Source organism: Oncorhynchus tshawytscha, linkage group LG27, assembly GCF_018296145.1.
Source record: "Oncorhynchus tshawytscha isolate Ot180627B linkage group LG27, Otsh_v2.0, whole genome shotgun sequence".
NCBI lineage: Eukaryota > Metazoa > Chordata > Actinopteri > Salmoniformes > Salmonidae > Oncorhynchus > Oncorhynchus tshawytscha.
In genome coordinates, this window is record NC_056455.1 from 5006815 (window position 1) to 5019113 (window position 12299).

Here is a 12299-nt window from a genome sequence, read left to right on the forward strand (position 1 = left end):
TATGGTGTTTATTTTATTTTTACCTGTATATGTTTCCTTTGACTAATCACCATGACTATTATTAATTTTTTTACTGTTATTGTTGTCATTATCTCACTTTGATTTAGCAACAGTAGTTTTGCCATTCATGCAGAGAGAGAGAGAGCGAGCGAACGAGAGAGAGAGAGAGAGAGAGCGAGCGAGAGAGAGAGAGAGAGCGAGCGAACGAGAGAGAGAGAGAGCGAGCGAACGAGAGAGAGAGAGAGAGCGAGCGAACGAGAGAGAGAGCGAGAGAACGATAGTCCCAAGTAGATGGTTTGTAGTTAACTTTCAACAAAAATAACTTTCAACATCAATTCAACTAACTATCTACTAACCTTAACCCTTACCTTAACCCTAAAGGTAACTGTTACCCTAACCTCAACCCTTACCCTTATTCTAACTCAGCAAGCTGTTGGATATCAAGAGTTAGTTTGCCCATCTGTATGGGACTATCCGAATAAAGTCTGACTGAAAACGAAAGGCGAGTTTGAATTCTTACAATTCAACGTTCTAGTTCAATGGGACTGTATCCATTCTAAGTGACATACATCATAGATCAACCCACCTTCTGATCAAAATGTTGATTCCTAAAACATACATTACAACTTGATTGAATCAAGGGATACGTGCAGCATGAGACGATCCATGTTCATATGAGGTGCAAAACAAAGGAGAAGTCACAGAGAGAACCAAGAGACGTCGAAGACACTGCTGTAACGGATACACTTTATTTACAAGCCAAACAAAACCAGGTCAGTGGGTGCACTTGGAACATTCCGGAGCCTGTTTGGAAGCTCTAGAACCGGCAGAGATAACTGACAGGTGAGGAGGTTAGGGTCATAGATCGTCAAAGAGAAAGGAAGGACACCATCGTAACCAAATGATCCCTCCTGTCCCCTGAACTGTCCCTGGATAAATCTCCTCCTCCTGAGGTGACCTTTGCGTAGCCCAGTCAGTGTGCAATGTTGTGTTGTCCAAAACCGGCTAACCTAGCGGAAGTCTCTCGTGTGGGTAGTCACATGGGAACACATGGCTAACTTACTGCAGCTATGTACCACTCTTTACAGTGCTGAAAAGGCTGAAACTGACAAATACATCTGATGTTTTTCCCTGTGTCCCTGTGTGCTAGGTGATTATGCAGCCTCCCTTCTCAGGCTTGTAGGGGTTCTTATCATCTGGTACTCCTGTTATCAGGAGGTCGGTACCAGACGCAGCCTCACACCAGTCCATGATGTCCTTGGATGTCTTGGACACCTAAGAGAAACGGAGAGGGGTCAATAGAAGTTTGGATTCTTTCAATGCAGCATTCTAATTCAGTTCAATGGGACTGTGTCAGTTTGCAGGGATGCCTTTGTTATACTACAGAGCTTCTCTACATGGACCCTTTGATGGTGCTTACAGGCTCCCTGGGCGTTGAGACCTCTTTCTTCAGCTGTTCCAGCTCCATCTTAAGGATGTCAATGTCTGACATATCCCGAGCCATCTTTCCCTGAGAAGGAAGGAGGGGAGAGGACCCATGAGAGAGGGCACACTGAATAAACAACAAACATTCACCATGCTATAACAAGTACCTCTTATCTTGTTGCTTGTCAATATTGATCATAATTCATCCAAATCCACGTGAGGGTCTTTGGGATTTGTGAATGACTTCACTAATTGAACAGGTTGGCATATACTCGTTTGAAATTCTTATATCTGTCTTCAACAAAGCGCTTCAATGGGTAAGCCCATGAACCCAGGTCTTAATCTTCACCTTTCAAATCCATGTAATTCCTCTTTCTTAGGAATCTCATGCTGGGATGACCGGTCCAAGGCACCCTGGCCTGTTTTCTATTGCATGTGTGGTAAAATAAACCTATGATGTCACAACAAGCTAAAGAAGGTTGCAGAACAGGATTATCCAATAAGAACGCACCCTATACATTGTCTAACTTTGTATGGCTAGTTGCCAGGAATTGAGAATACACCGTTTGAGTTCTAAAATATATACAGTTTACACTATATTTTTGAGGGAGGGAAATTCATCCGCTGGCCTACAAAAGGGAAACCTTAGATATCTGACTGTATGAACAAACCAATGAACTTTTGACATATCTGTAGTCCTTGTTGACTCTTCCCTATCCTGAAAGAATCTATCATACAACTGAACTTTTGAAATACATGAAGGCTATGTGGTTGGTGTTCTTTGTTGGGTCCTACTTCAACCCTAGCCTCTACCAACACACTGTGCCAACATAATCAGGCAACCAACCAAACCCAAAACGAGCAATTACATGTCACATGAACAATCATAGCAGATAAGGGAGCCACTGTGACACTGGGTGGTGCAGACAACAGCTTTATTACATTGTGACTTCTAGCCACGCTGAGCAAACACACACTGCATTCATCCATTCATTTCTGTCCCAAACAAGGCCATTGTTTGGGACAGAAATAGAAGAGCACAGACAGAAATTCAGCCCCCCAAAAAAAAGACCTCAGACATCACTCAATCTAAAAAAAAAAAAAAAAGGGACCTCTGAGTTATGTCTAACAACATTGAAAACAACTCGAAGGGGGTCAATTAAACAAATAATTGATCGTATTAGAAAATGTGATACTACATCAAATGTAGTAGTGTGGCTTGTTGACAATTTTTAAAAATCCATCCCTCAATAAAAAATCTAAAAGTTGTTCTATATGCATACTATTTAATTCAATTAATTGCTCAGATGAGCTAGAATCTCCCTGAACACCGGTCCAGGCTAATGGCCAAGACTGTAGTTAGTCGCTACATCCTCTCTTCAGGCCGACACTCACCTATTGGTTGTGGGGACAGTCGATGCAGGGAAATTGTCGTCTCTCCCCCTCTATGGAACCGCTGCGATTGGGTTGTCTCCCTCCTGAGTTCAACTGGCTTACCCTGTCCCTCACCTCCCCTCTTCAGGGCGTTCTCCAGATGGCACGATGGCAGATTGGGAGGAGACTATTGCACAACCCCCCCCGGTTCCTAATCAGATTAGTCTATAATAATTAGCTGCGCCAAATGTCAACCTCAAATCACATATGACCTTTGAGTGTCACAGGAGGACAGAGAGAGAGTATCAGCTTCAGACAAATGCTCACAGTGCCAATCCTGGCCACAGATCTGTGCTTTTTATAAGAAACTTCCAATCTCACCTGGGTCACTCTCAGAGGTCAAAAACGGGAGAAATATGAGCATTCTGAATGACCAGGAAATTATTTTAAAACAGCCAGGCCCACCGACAGACCTTCATTCCCATACGGTCTCAGCCCCAAACTCAGGCCCCCAATTCGGTCCATTGATTTGGAAAGGTAAACTGCACTGGGCTCACTCAGAATGTTAACTCTGTATTGTAAGGACAGGTGAGGATTGTGATGGATTTAATTGGGGGGAGGGGTTAGAGTTAAGATAAAATTAGAGAAGAGATGATAATAAGAACATGTACAGTATAAGACCTATACACTATATCATAGGCATACTGTTTAATAAATATTCTTCGGGATCTGTGTCCCTTCCACAGGACGGTTGAGCTAACATAGAACCTCATGCTAATCTCATTAGCCTAAGTAACAAGAACATTTCCCAAGACATAGACATATCTGATATTGGCAGAAAGCTTAAATTCTTAAATGCATCAGTCACTTTTAACTATGCCACTCTAAATAATGCCACTTTAGTAATGTCTACATATCTTACATTACTCACATCACTTGTATATATTGTATTGAAACCCAATCACTGGACACTTTAATAAATGGATCACTAGTCACTTTAAACAATGCCACTTTAAATAATGCCATTATTTGTTAGATATTACTGCACTGTTGGAACTAGAAGCACAAGCATTTTGCTACACTCGCATTAACATCTGCTAACCATGTGTATGTGACCAATAAAATTTGATTTGATTCCTTTCACATCTCCACAAACGTCAAAGTGTTTCATTTCAAATGGTACCAAGAATATGCATAACCTTGCTTCAGGACCTGAGCTACAGGCAGTTAGATTTGGGTATGTCATTTCAGATTATATTTTTTTTTTAAAGGGGTGGATCCTTAAGAGGATTGTCAGGCATGTTATGAGTATGGATGCAAGAACTGACATTTTAATGTGAAAATTACAAACATTAGAAGCCTTTTTAAACATTGAATACACTATAGATCCTTCTGGACTTCACTTGCACGAACAATTCCAATCCCTCATCCCTGTTTTGCCTCTTAAGAGTGACCTTCCTGGTTGTCTGCTTCTGTCCCATCTGAACCTGAGGCCTGGCACATTTGGTATCTGGCCCCATGTCACCTCTTATTAAAGGAGAAATCTCAGACAGACACAGGTGTAGAGTCTTAATTTGATCAGTCTTTTATTGTTGAGAATTTTCCTGCACAGCCGGAAATGCAAACTTATAGTGTATTCAATGTTTAAAAAGGCTTCTAATGTTTGTAATTTTCACATTAAAATGTCAGACTTGATTTGCCCTAATGAAAAGTGTATCAACCCCTCTTATGTTCCTGCTGTAGTAAACTGGCTCAAATTAAGATCCTCCATGTGTAGGGCTGGAGAAATGAAACACTGTCATATGTATGGACGGTCAGTTCTTGAATCCATAGCCTATCTATGTGATCAAAATTATAGTTTTAACCATGTTTTGAAGGGTTACACTGATGTTTTGCAATCACATTACAGATAATTTAGTTCAACAATCTAATATTTTGGATTGTGATGGAGAAAGACCACTGAACTCATTTCATGAGGCATTTATAATTGACATTCTTCAAAAATCAATAGCTATATATCATCAATCCAAAATTATGAATCAATCCCAGATTGTCCCTTTAAAAGGCCACATCCTGAATGACCAACCCCTTTAGCCTAAAGACAAATTGCTTCCTGAGTCAAATCCTCCCAATCCCATTTCAGAGTCTTGTCTGTCTTAATCCATTAGATTAATGACTAAACCCTGTGTGACCAAAGTGTTACAATGCACATTGCAGCTGACACACACACACAAAAAGACACTAATTCTGTATGTAGCCAAATGTATCTGCTGCCCATTCAATTTGCTTGAAAATGGATAAATGGTTAAAAAAAGTAAGACCCTCATCCATAGAGACACATACCAGCTCTACTGGTAGTACTGTAATAAGAAGGGACTAGAAGCATCTGATATGGTGAGCTACTGAGTAGCTTGGACAGGCAAGTTGTCACGGCAGATTTCCTCCTCATCCTCTGAAGAGGTGAAACAAGGATCGGACCAAAATGCAGCGTGGTAAGTGTCCATGGTTTTAATAGGAAAACTCAACATGAACACAACTACAAAACAAGAAACGTGAAAAACCGAAAACAGTCCCGTGTGGCACAAACACTGACACAGGAAACACAAAGTCAGGAAACAACCACCCACAAAACAGGCTATCCTGCCTTGGCAAATCGGCTGTTAAGACACTGATGCCCTTTGCATCCACGTACCTATGTGAGAGTGGATTCTCGGCCCTCACTAGCATGAATACAGACACAGACTGTGTGCGGAAAAGGATTTAAGACTGAGACTCTCCATTACAACCCAACATTGCAGAGTTATGTGCATCCTTTCAAGCACACCCTTCTCATTAACCTGTTTTGAGTTATTCACAATTTTTGATGAACAAATAAGGTTTAACATGTAAGATGGCTAAATAAAGAGCAACATTATTGCTAATTATTATATTATTATTTGTGCCTTGGTCCTCTAACCGAGCCGGGTTGTGACAAAAAACTCACACTCATTCTTATGTTTAATATATGTATCGTATAGTGTGTGTGTGGCAGGCTTACAATGATGGCAAAAAAAAAAACATTTGAGAGTGTGCTGACCCTGGTGCTAGAGGGAGTACACAGCTGGAGGTTGAATGTTTGAAGGTGTATGGGACTATACCTTAACCTAACCCTTACCCTAACCTTAAACTGTGTGGGTCTTGGTTGCATGGGGAGGTGTCAGGTTAAAAGCTGTGGGTTTACGAACAGAGGAAAATACTTCTAAGAAATACATTTACAAAAACAGTCTTTACACCTAAAATAATAAATTATACATATAAACATTTATTTTGGTTTTAAATTGTAGTTTTATATAATAATAGTAATATGTATGATTTAGACAAAGGTTTTAAAAAAACATTAGGGTTATAGTTTAATATTGCCTGGTAAACTTAATTTAATAAAAATTATTTTAATATGTATGCATTTCTGTACTAAAGCTTTCGAAGAAAAGAAAATGTTTGAAAGAAAATAAATTAAATAGTTATTCCTCTCGACCTTGTCTCTCCCCCCTATGGGTGTGTGTGTGTGGCTTGTAACCTGACACCTCCTCATGCAACAAAGACCCCCCAACACACACACACGGAGCCAAGCCTTCTCGGAAAGGGGTTTGGTTTGCCTTCTCTCGGACTTGAGTGTAAAGGCTCTGATTGGCCACAAGAGGTCAAGATGTCCTTCTTCTTAGTTGTCTGTGGCTTCAATGACATGTCATGTAGTCTGGAGCAGAACTAAAAGATGGTGTTCCCTTCCTCTCGTTCTGGAAGAGTGGTCCTCTGAAGACAGGCTAATCAGCCGTGTCGATGATCCCCTGTGGGGTGATGAGAGTAATAGGATGGTCCTACTTGAATTCACTTTCCTAGATACCGTACTTAGGACAGCTAATCAGCTGTACCAGTGATTGTCTGAGGTGAGCATCTCGCCTCTTCCTCCTCATGTTGGTCTTCAGGATTCAAACCGCGATGGACATGAGCTGCAACTCTTTGTCTCTCTGGTCTAAAGGAAGGTGAGTTTCTTTCTTCACCTCGTGTGTGTGGTGTCAAAGCCCCAACACCAGTTCTATCCTCCCCTCTGCGGGTGGGAGAAGGTCTGGTTATTGTCAGCAATTGCCAAGCGCAACTGACCCATTGTGATCCTCACAGGACAGTCATGACAAGTGTTAGTGTCCATCTGTTGATTCCTGAGTGTTGAACTTATGCCCACTCTATAGCCACCCTTGGCAATTATCTGACCCTTCTGGTCATTACGAACGTAGGAACATCCTGAATAAAAAAAACAAGGGACACATGTACTCAGCACAGGCCTCGGAGCATGGTTTCTCTCTCATTTCAGTCCTAGGTTTATGACTTCTAGGGAGTGTTTCCTAGATGCTGTGCTTCGACATATGCATTGATTGGGCTTAGGTTTTTAGACTGGTTATCTGTAAAACACTTTGTGACAACTGCTGATGCAAAAAATAGTTAAGAAATACATTTGGTTGATTGACAGATCTTATTATTATCATAATGTTACAGGTGAGACATACCCAAAAATGTGACGTATCAAATCAACAAAAAGTATTGAATCAGCAATGACATAATATGCAATTAACTATTTACTTTTTTAAAAATGTGTAAATCATTATTATAAAAACTATGAAACCTAGAGTTCAGTTTAAATAACAATGAGGTGAATGAAAAAGGTTGTATATGTATTAGGTTGATAAGATCATAGTTTACATGTAAAAAAAAACTCAACACATAACTAAATCCAAATATGTATGTGTTATAACCTCTGAAAAACATGTCTACAACTCACAAGTGCTATTAAAAATGTGTAACAAATTGAAATACATAATATATACATGTACCACATCTCAATATTCACAAGAGACATTCTAAACAAAATTGTAAACCCTTTACCCATACTTACGCTAATTTCACATAACAAAATGCAACGTCAGCGTCAGTGTATTCATCCTTAGATGATGTGGGGAATGTGTTATAGTGTGCACATGTTCCCCCTGTAGATATTCCATAGCATCTTAGATTCTAGTACATTAGTAGTACGTAACAGTGTAATAGTGCAGTACGGTCCTGTCTTGACAGTCTCGTTTGAAACTTTAATAAAGCTCATTGTCTATTGTCAGAACGAGCCTTCTCGATATGTCTGGTACTGTATAAAAAACATCAGTGACTCCTTGATTCACCGAAGGTTCTCGCTCTCTACAGTTTAACATGAACAATATTTCCCTCCCCTCTAAAAACATACTATTGGATTATAAACACGTAAATTAAAAAAAGATGACTAAAATAGCCAATGTATCTTGTCATGTCATATACATCATAACCCAAGGGAGGTCGAAATTGTTGTTTAAATGTTGCATATACATCTTTAAGTACATAGGCATTACGTTACATGTTAGAATGTCTGATAAACAACTACATTGTATACATTGACAATATTGTCTGGTCAGAAAAATAAACATAATAACGTTTTACCTGCACCTTTATGCAGACGATACAGTTGTGTATTATATTGCCCCGCCCCGCTGATCATGATCTATCTGAACTACAGTATGATTTCATTATTTTGACAGAAAACCTTTATTGGACCTTAAATTATTATTGAATACGTGCAAAACTACGTATATGTTGTTTTCTAGAGTGCACAAAAAAATGATTCTAATGATTGAAGTGTATGTACCTAGTATGGTGTATCAGTATAGACGTTAAGTTAAAAAAATATATCATAAATTAATTTGACATACTGTAAACTTCCTTTGTAGCTAGCATCTATAATAACCATTAGACATACTAGTCGGAGTTATCATACACAGTCTCAGGGATTGCTAGCTCTGGAAATTCCTTTGGTCTGTACAGAGTTAGATCAATTAGCTCTTTGCAGCTTACTTGTGGAACAATCTCCAAGCTTCTCTAAACGTTGATGTTTTGGTGACTCTAGGTTAATACAGACTGCTGAATGAGGACCTGTTACAACTTACAAAACCTTTAAAGGAGTTCATGAAACCATTCAGTCATGGATGTACTGTATGTAAACATACGTAACACATATTGCTTGTTACAGAAGACTACGGTTGTACATTGAATAGCCATTCATCATTGTTACACCTCCTTGATGTGATGGTTCTCTATGTTTATAATCCACAGTGTGAATAGTGGTTTCCATAAAGTTATTACCCCCCTAAACCTGAACCTGAAATTACCTTTAATGATCTTTCTTACCACTATTACTTTGGGGTTCTAATCCCCCTCTTTCAGAATCCTATTACTTTAGGTTTCTAATCCCCATCTTTCAGAATACTATTACTTTGGGGTTCTAATCCCCCATCTTTCAGAATACTATTACTTTGGGGTTCTAATCCCCCTCTTTCAGAATCCTATTACTTTGGGGTTCTAATCCCCCTCTTTCAGAATCCTATTACTTTGGGGTTCTAATCATTATTACTTCAGCACAGTCTGCACTTGGGTCTTACCTGAAACATAAGATTATATTTCTCATGAAGAATAATGTTGTTTTAATTCTATAAAAGGGTCACGCCTTGCTTTGGTCATATGTTCTCTAATGGATCAATGATTTTAAATGACAATATAGCAATAATGTTCTCGCCTCAATTACTTAGAAGTGCATGTGGTCCCACCCGTCCCCAGGTGCATAATTGGTAGCATGTACCAATAAAAATAATGCAAGTCAACCATTGATGGATGGTGACGAAAGTAATGATATTGCCAGTAGTCATGTTAAGGTTTTCAATGTTTTATTGGTGGAGTTTATTGATTTGCATGTGATGCCTGAATAGGATCAAGCCTACTGGAATTCCTGATCAATTCTCGATTCAAAAAGACACACCACTGTTTTGGGGTTAATTCCACATCTGCTTGCATTGCTTGGTAGTGTATTAGCATGGTATGAAACATAAATAATACAATTTAAGTCCATTTAAAATAAAACAGTATCCTAAATTAAGATGTTGTGAGAACACAATTTTTATCCACAACAACAAAATCTTTTAGGATGTACCTGTTTTCAGTAGAGAACATATGCAGATTATTTTACAACTTTGTGTTTTGTATTAATTATTGTTCTTTAGTAAATAGGAAACTCAACAGTGTGTTAGTCTGAGAAACATGAATTAGATAGTAGTTTTATGACTGTGAAACCTTGAAATGTACACAATGGGAAGTGATTTTGTAACAACAGTTTTGAATGAGTAATTGCATCAAATATATATCATTGTATGTTTGAATTAGTGCTCATATAAACTGTTTTCATTACTGTCCTGTAAACCAATTCTTGTAAGTTGGAGCTACTGTACATGATTGTCTGGGGCTGCTGTACAGAGAAATCATAGAGCATCTATTTTTTTTATCACTCATGGTCAGCTTCTCCAAGCTCATATAGTCTTTTTGGGGGTTAATCCATAAGGCCTGGTTTGAGCACTTGACAAGATATTGACATATCTGGATATGTCTCACCTGTAACATTATAATAACAATATTGTTATATTATAATACAAATCTGTCAATCAACCAAATGTATTTCTTAAAACCCCTTTTTGCATCAGCAGTTGTCAAATTGTTATACAGATAACCGGTCTATAACCAGAGTCGGGACTCTGACTATTGGTTACACTGACTTTTGGCCTCCCCTCCTATTCTAACCACCTCCACCGGCTTTGTATTTATGTTACCTGATGAAATTGCTGTACAGTATGATCTTGTTGCCAACTAATTGCCATCTAATGCTCTCCCCGTCCTCTGCGTGCCTTGATTGTATTACCGCTGATGATATCTGTCAAATGTGCATGTACACCCTGTCCCAGCTACTGTTGATAGCCCCAATTCTGCGCTCTGATATCTACTTCACTGATTTCTGCTCTCGTAAAAGCCTGGGTTTTCTGCACGTTAACACTAGAAGAGTATTACCTAAAATGGTTCAATTGAAAGTGTGGGTTCACAACTCTAATCCAGATGTGTTGATCATTACTGAGACATGGTTAAGGAAGAGTGTTTTGAATACTGATGTTACCCTTTCTGGTTATAACCTTTATTGGCAAGACAGATCTTCCAAAAGGTGGGGGAGTGGCAATCTTTACCAAGGATCACCTTCAGTGCTCAGGTTGTCTCCACCAAGTTGGTCCCGAAACAATTTGATTTGCTGGTTTTAACCTCTTGCACTTAGCCATCCCGGATCCGGGATCGTGAATACAGCCTCAAGCTCATTACCATAATGCAACGTTAACTATTCATGAAAATCGCAAATGAAATGAAATAAATATGCTAGCTCTCAAGCTTAGCCTTTTGTTAACACTGTCATCTCAGATTTTCAAAATATGCTTCTCAACCATAGGAAAACAATCATTTGTGTAACAGTAGCTAGCTAGCGTGGCATTTAGCAGACAACATTTTCACAAAAACCAGAAAAGCATTCAAATAAAATCATTTACCTTTGAAGAACTTCAGATGTTTTCAATGAGGAGACTCTGTTAGATAGCAAATGTTCAGTTTTTCCTGAAAGGTTATTTGTTTAGGAGAAATCGCTCCGTTTGGTGCGTCACGTTTGGCTACCCAAAAAAAAAACGAAAATCCAGTCATAAAAACGCCTAACTTTTTTCCAAATTAACTCCATAATATCGACTGAAACATGGCAAACGTTGTTTAGAACCAATCCTCAAGGTGTTTTTCACATATCTCTTCGATGATACATCGTTCGTGGAAGTGTGCTTTCTGTCCTGAATCCCAGGAGAAAATGCCCGCAACTGACGATTACGCACCAATTTAGACAAAGGACACCGGGCGGACCCCTGGAAAATGTAGTCTCTTATGGCCAATCTTCCAATGATATGCCTACAAATACGTCACAATGCTGCAGACATCTTGAAGAAACGACAGAAAGCGCAGGCTCGTTCCTGGTGCATTCACAGCCATATAAGGAGACATTGGAAAACAGAGCTTCAAAAATTCTACCCATTTCCTGGTTGAAGTTTCATCTTGGTTTCGCCTGTAGCATGAGTTCTGTGGCACTCACAGATAATATCTTTGCAGTTTTGGAACCAGAGTGTTTTCTTTCCAAAGCTGCCAATTATATGCATAGTCGAGCATCTTTTCCTGACAAAATATTGCGTTTAAAACGGGCATGTTTTTTTTTATCCATAAATTAAAAGAGCGCCCCCTATATCCAAGAAGTTAAGCATTACACATTCAAATAGCTCTTTGTTGACTGTTGCTGATTGCTATCATCCTCCATCAGCACTGGCCTGTACCCTACCTGCCCTAAGCCCTCTCCTGGCCCCTTACACTATGCCTGAATTTGTCCTGCTAAGTGACCTAAACTGGGACATGCTTAAACCACCTGAAAGGCTCCTCTCCTCAATGTTATCCTCACAAATAATCCTGATAGGTATCAGTCTGGTATCTTCTGTAATGATCGGAGTGATCACTGTGTTCGTAACAGATGCTCATTGAAACGACCTGTCCTGATTTGTCAT

General features: G+C 39.2%; 1 protein-coding gene across 1 annotated transcript; it reads right to left on the reverse strand.

Moving 5' to 3' along the window:
• Window positions 1–725: 725 nt before the first annotated feature.
• Window positions 726–2974, reverse strand: gngt2a (guanine nucleotide binding protein (G protein), gamma transducing activity polypeptide 2a). The gene is made up of 3 exons (XM_024389914.2): window positions 2821–2974; window positions 1421–1510; window positions 726–1275 (listed from the first exon to the last, which is right to left on the reverse strand). The coding sequence occupies exons 2-3, from the start codon at window positions 1502–1504 to the stop codon at window positions 1147–1149; spliced, it is 213 nt and encodes a 70-aa protein (XP_024245682.1). The 5' UTR covers window positions 1505–1510; window positions 2821–2974; the 3' UTR covers window positions 726–1146.
• Window positions 2975–12299: the final 9325 nt, after the last annotated feature.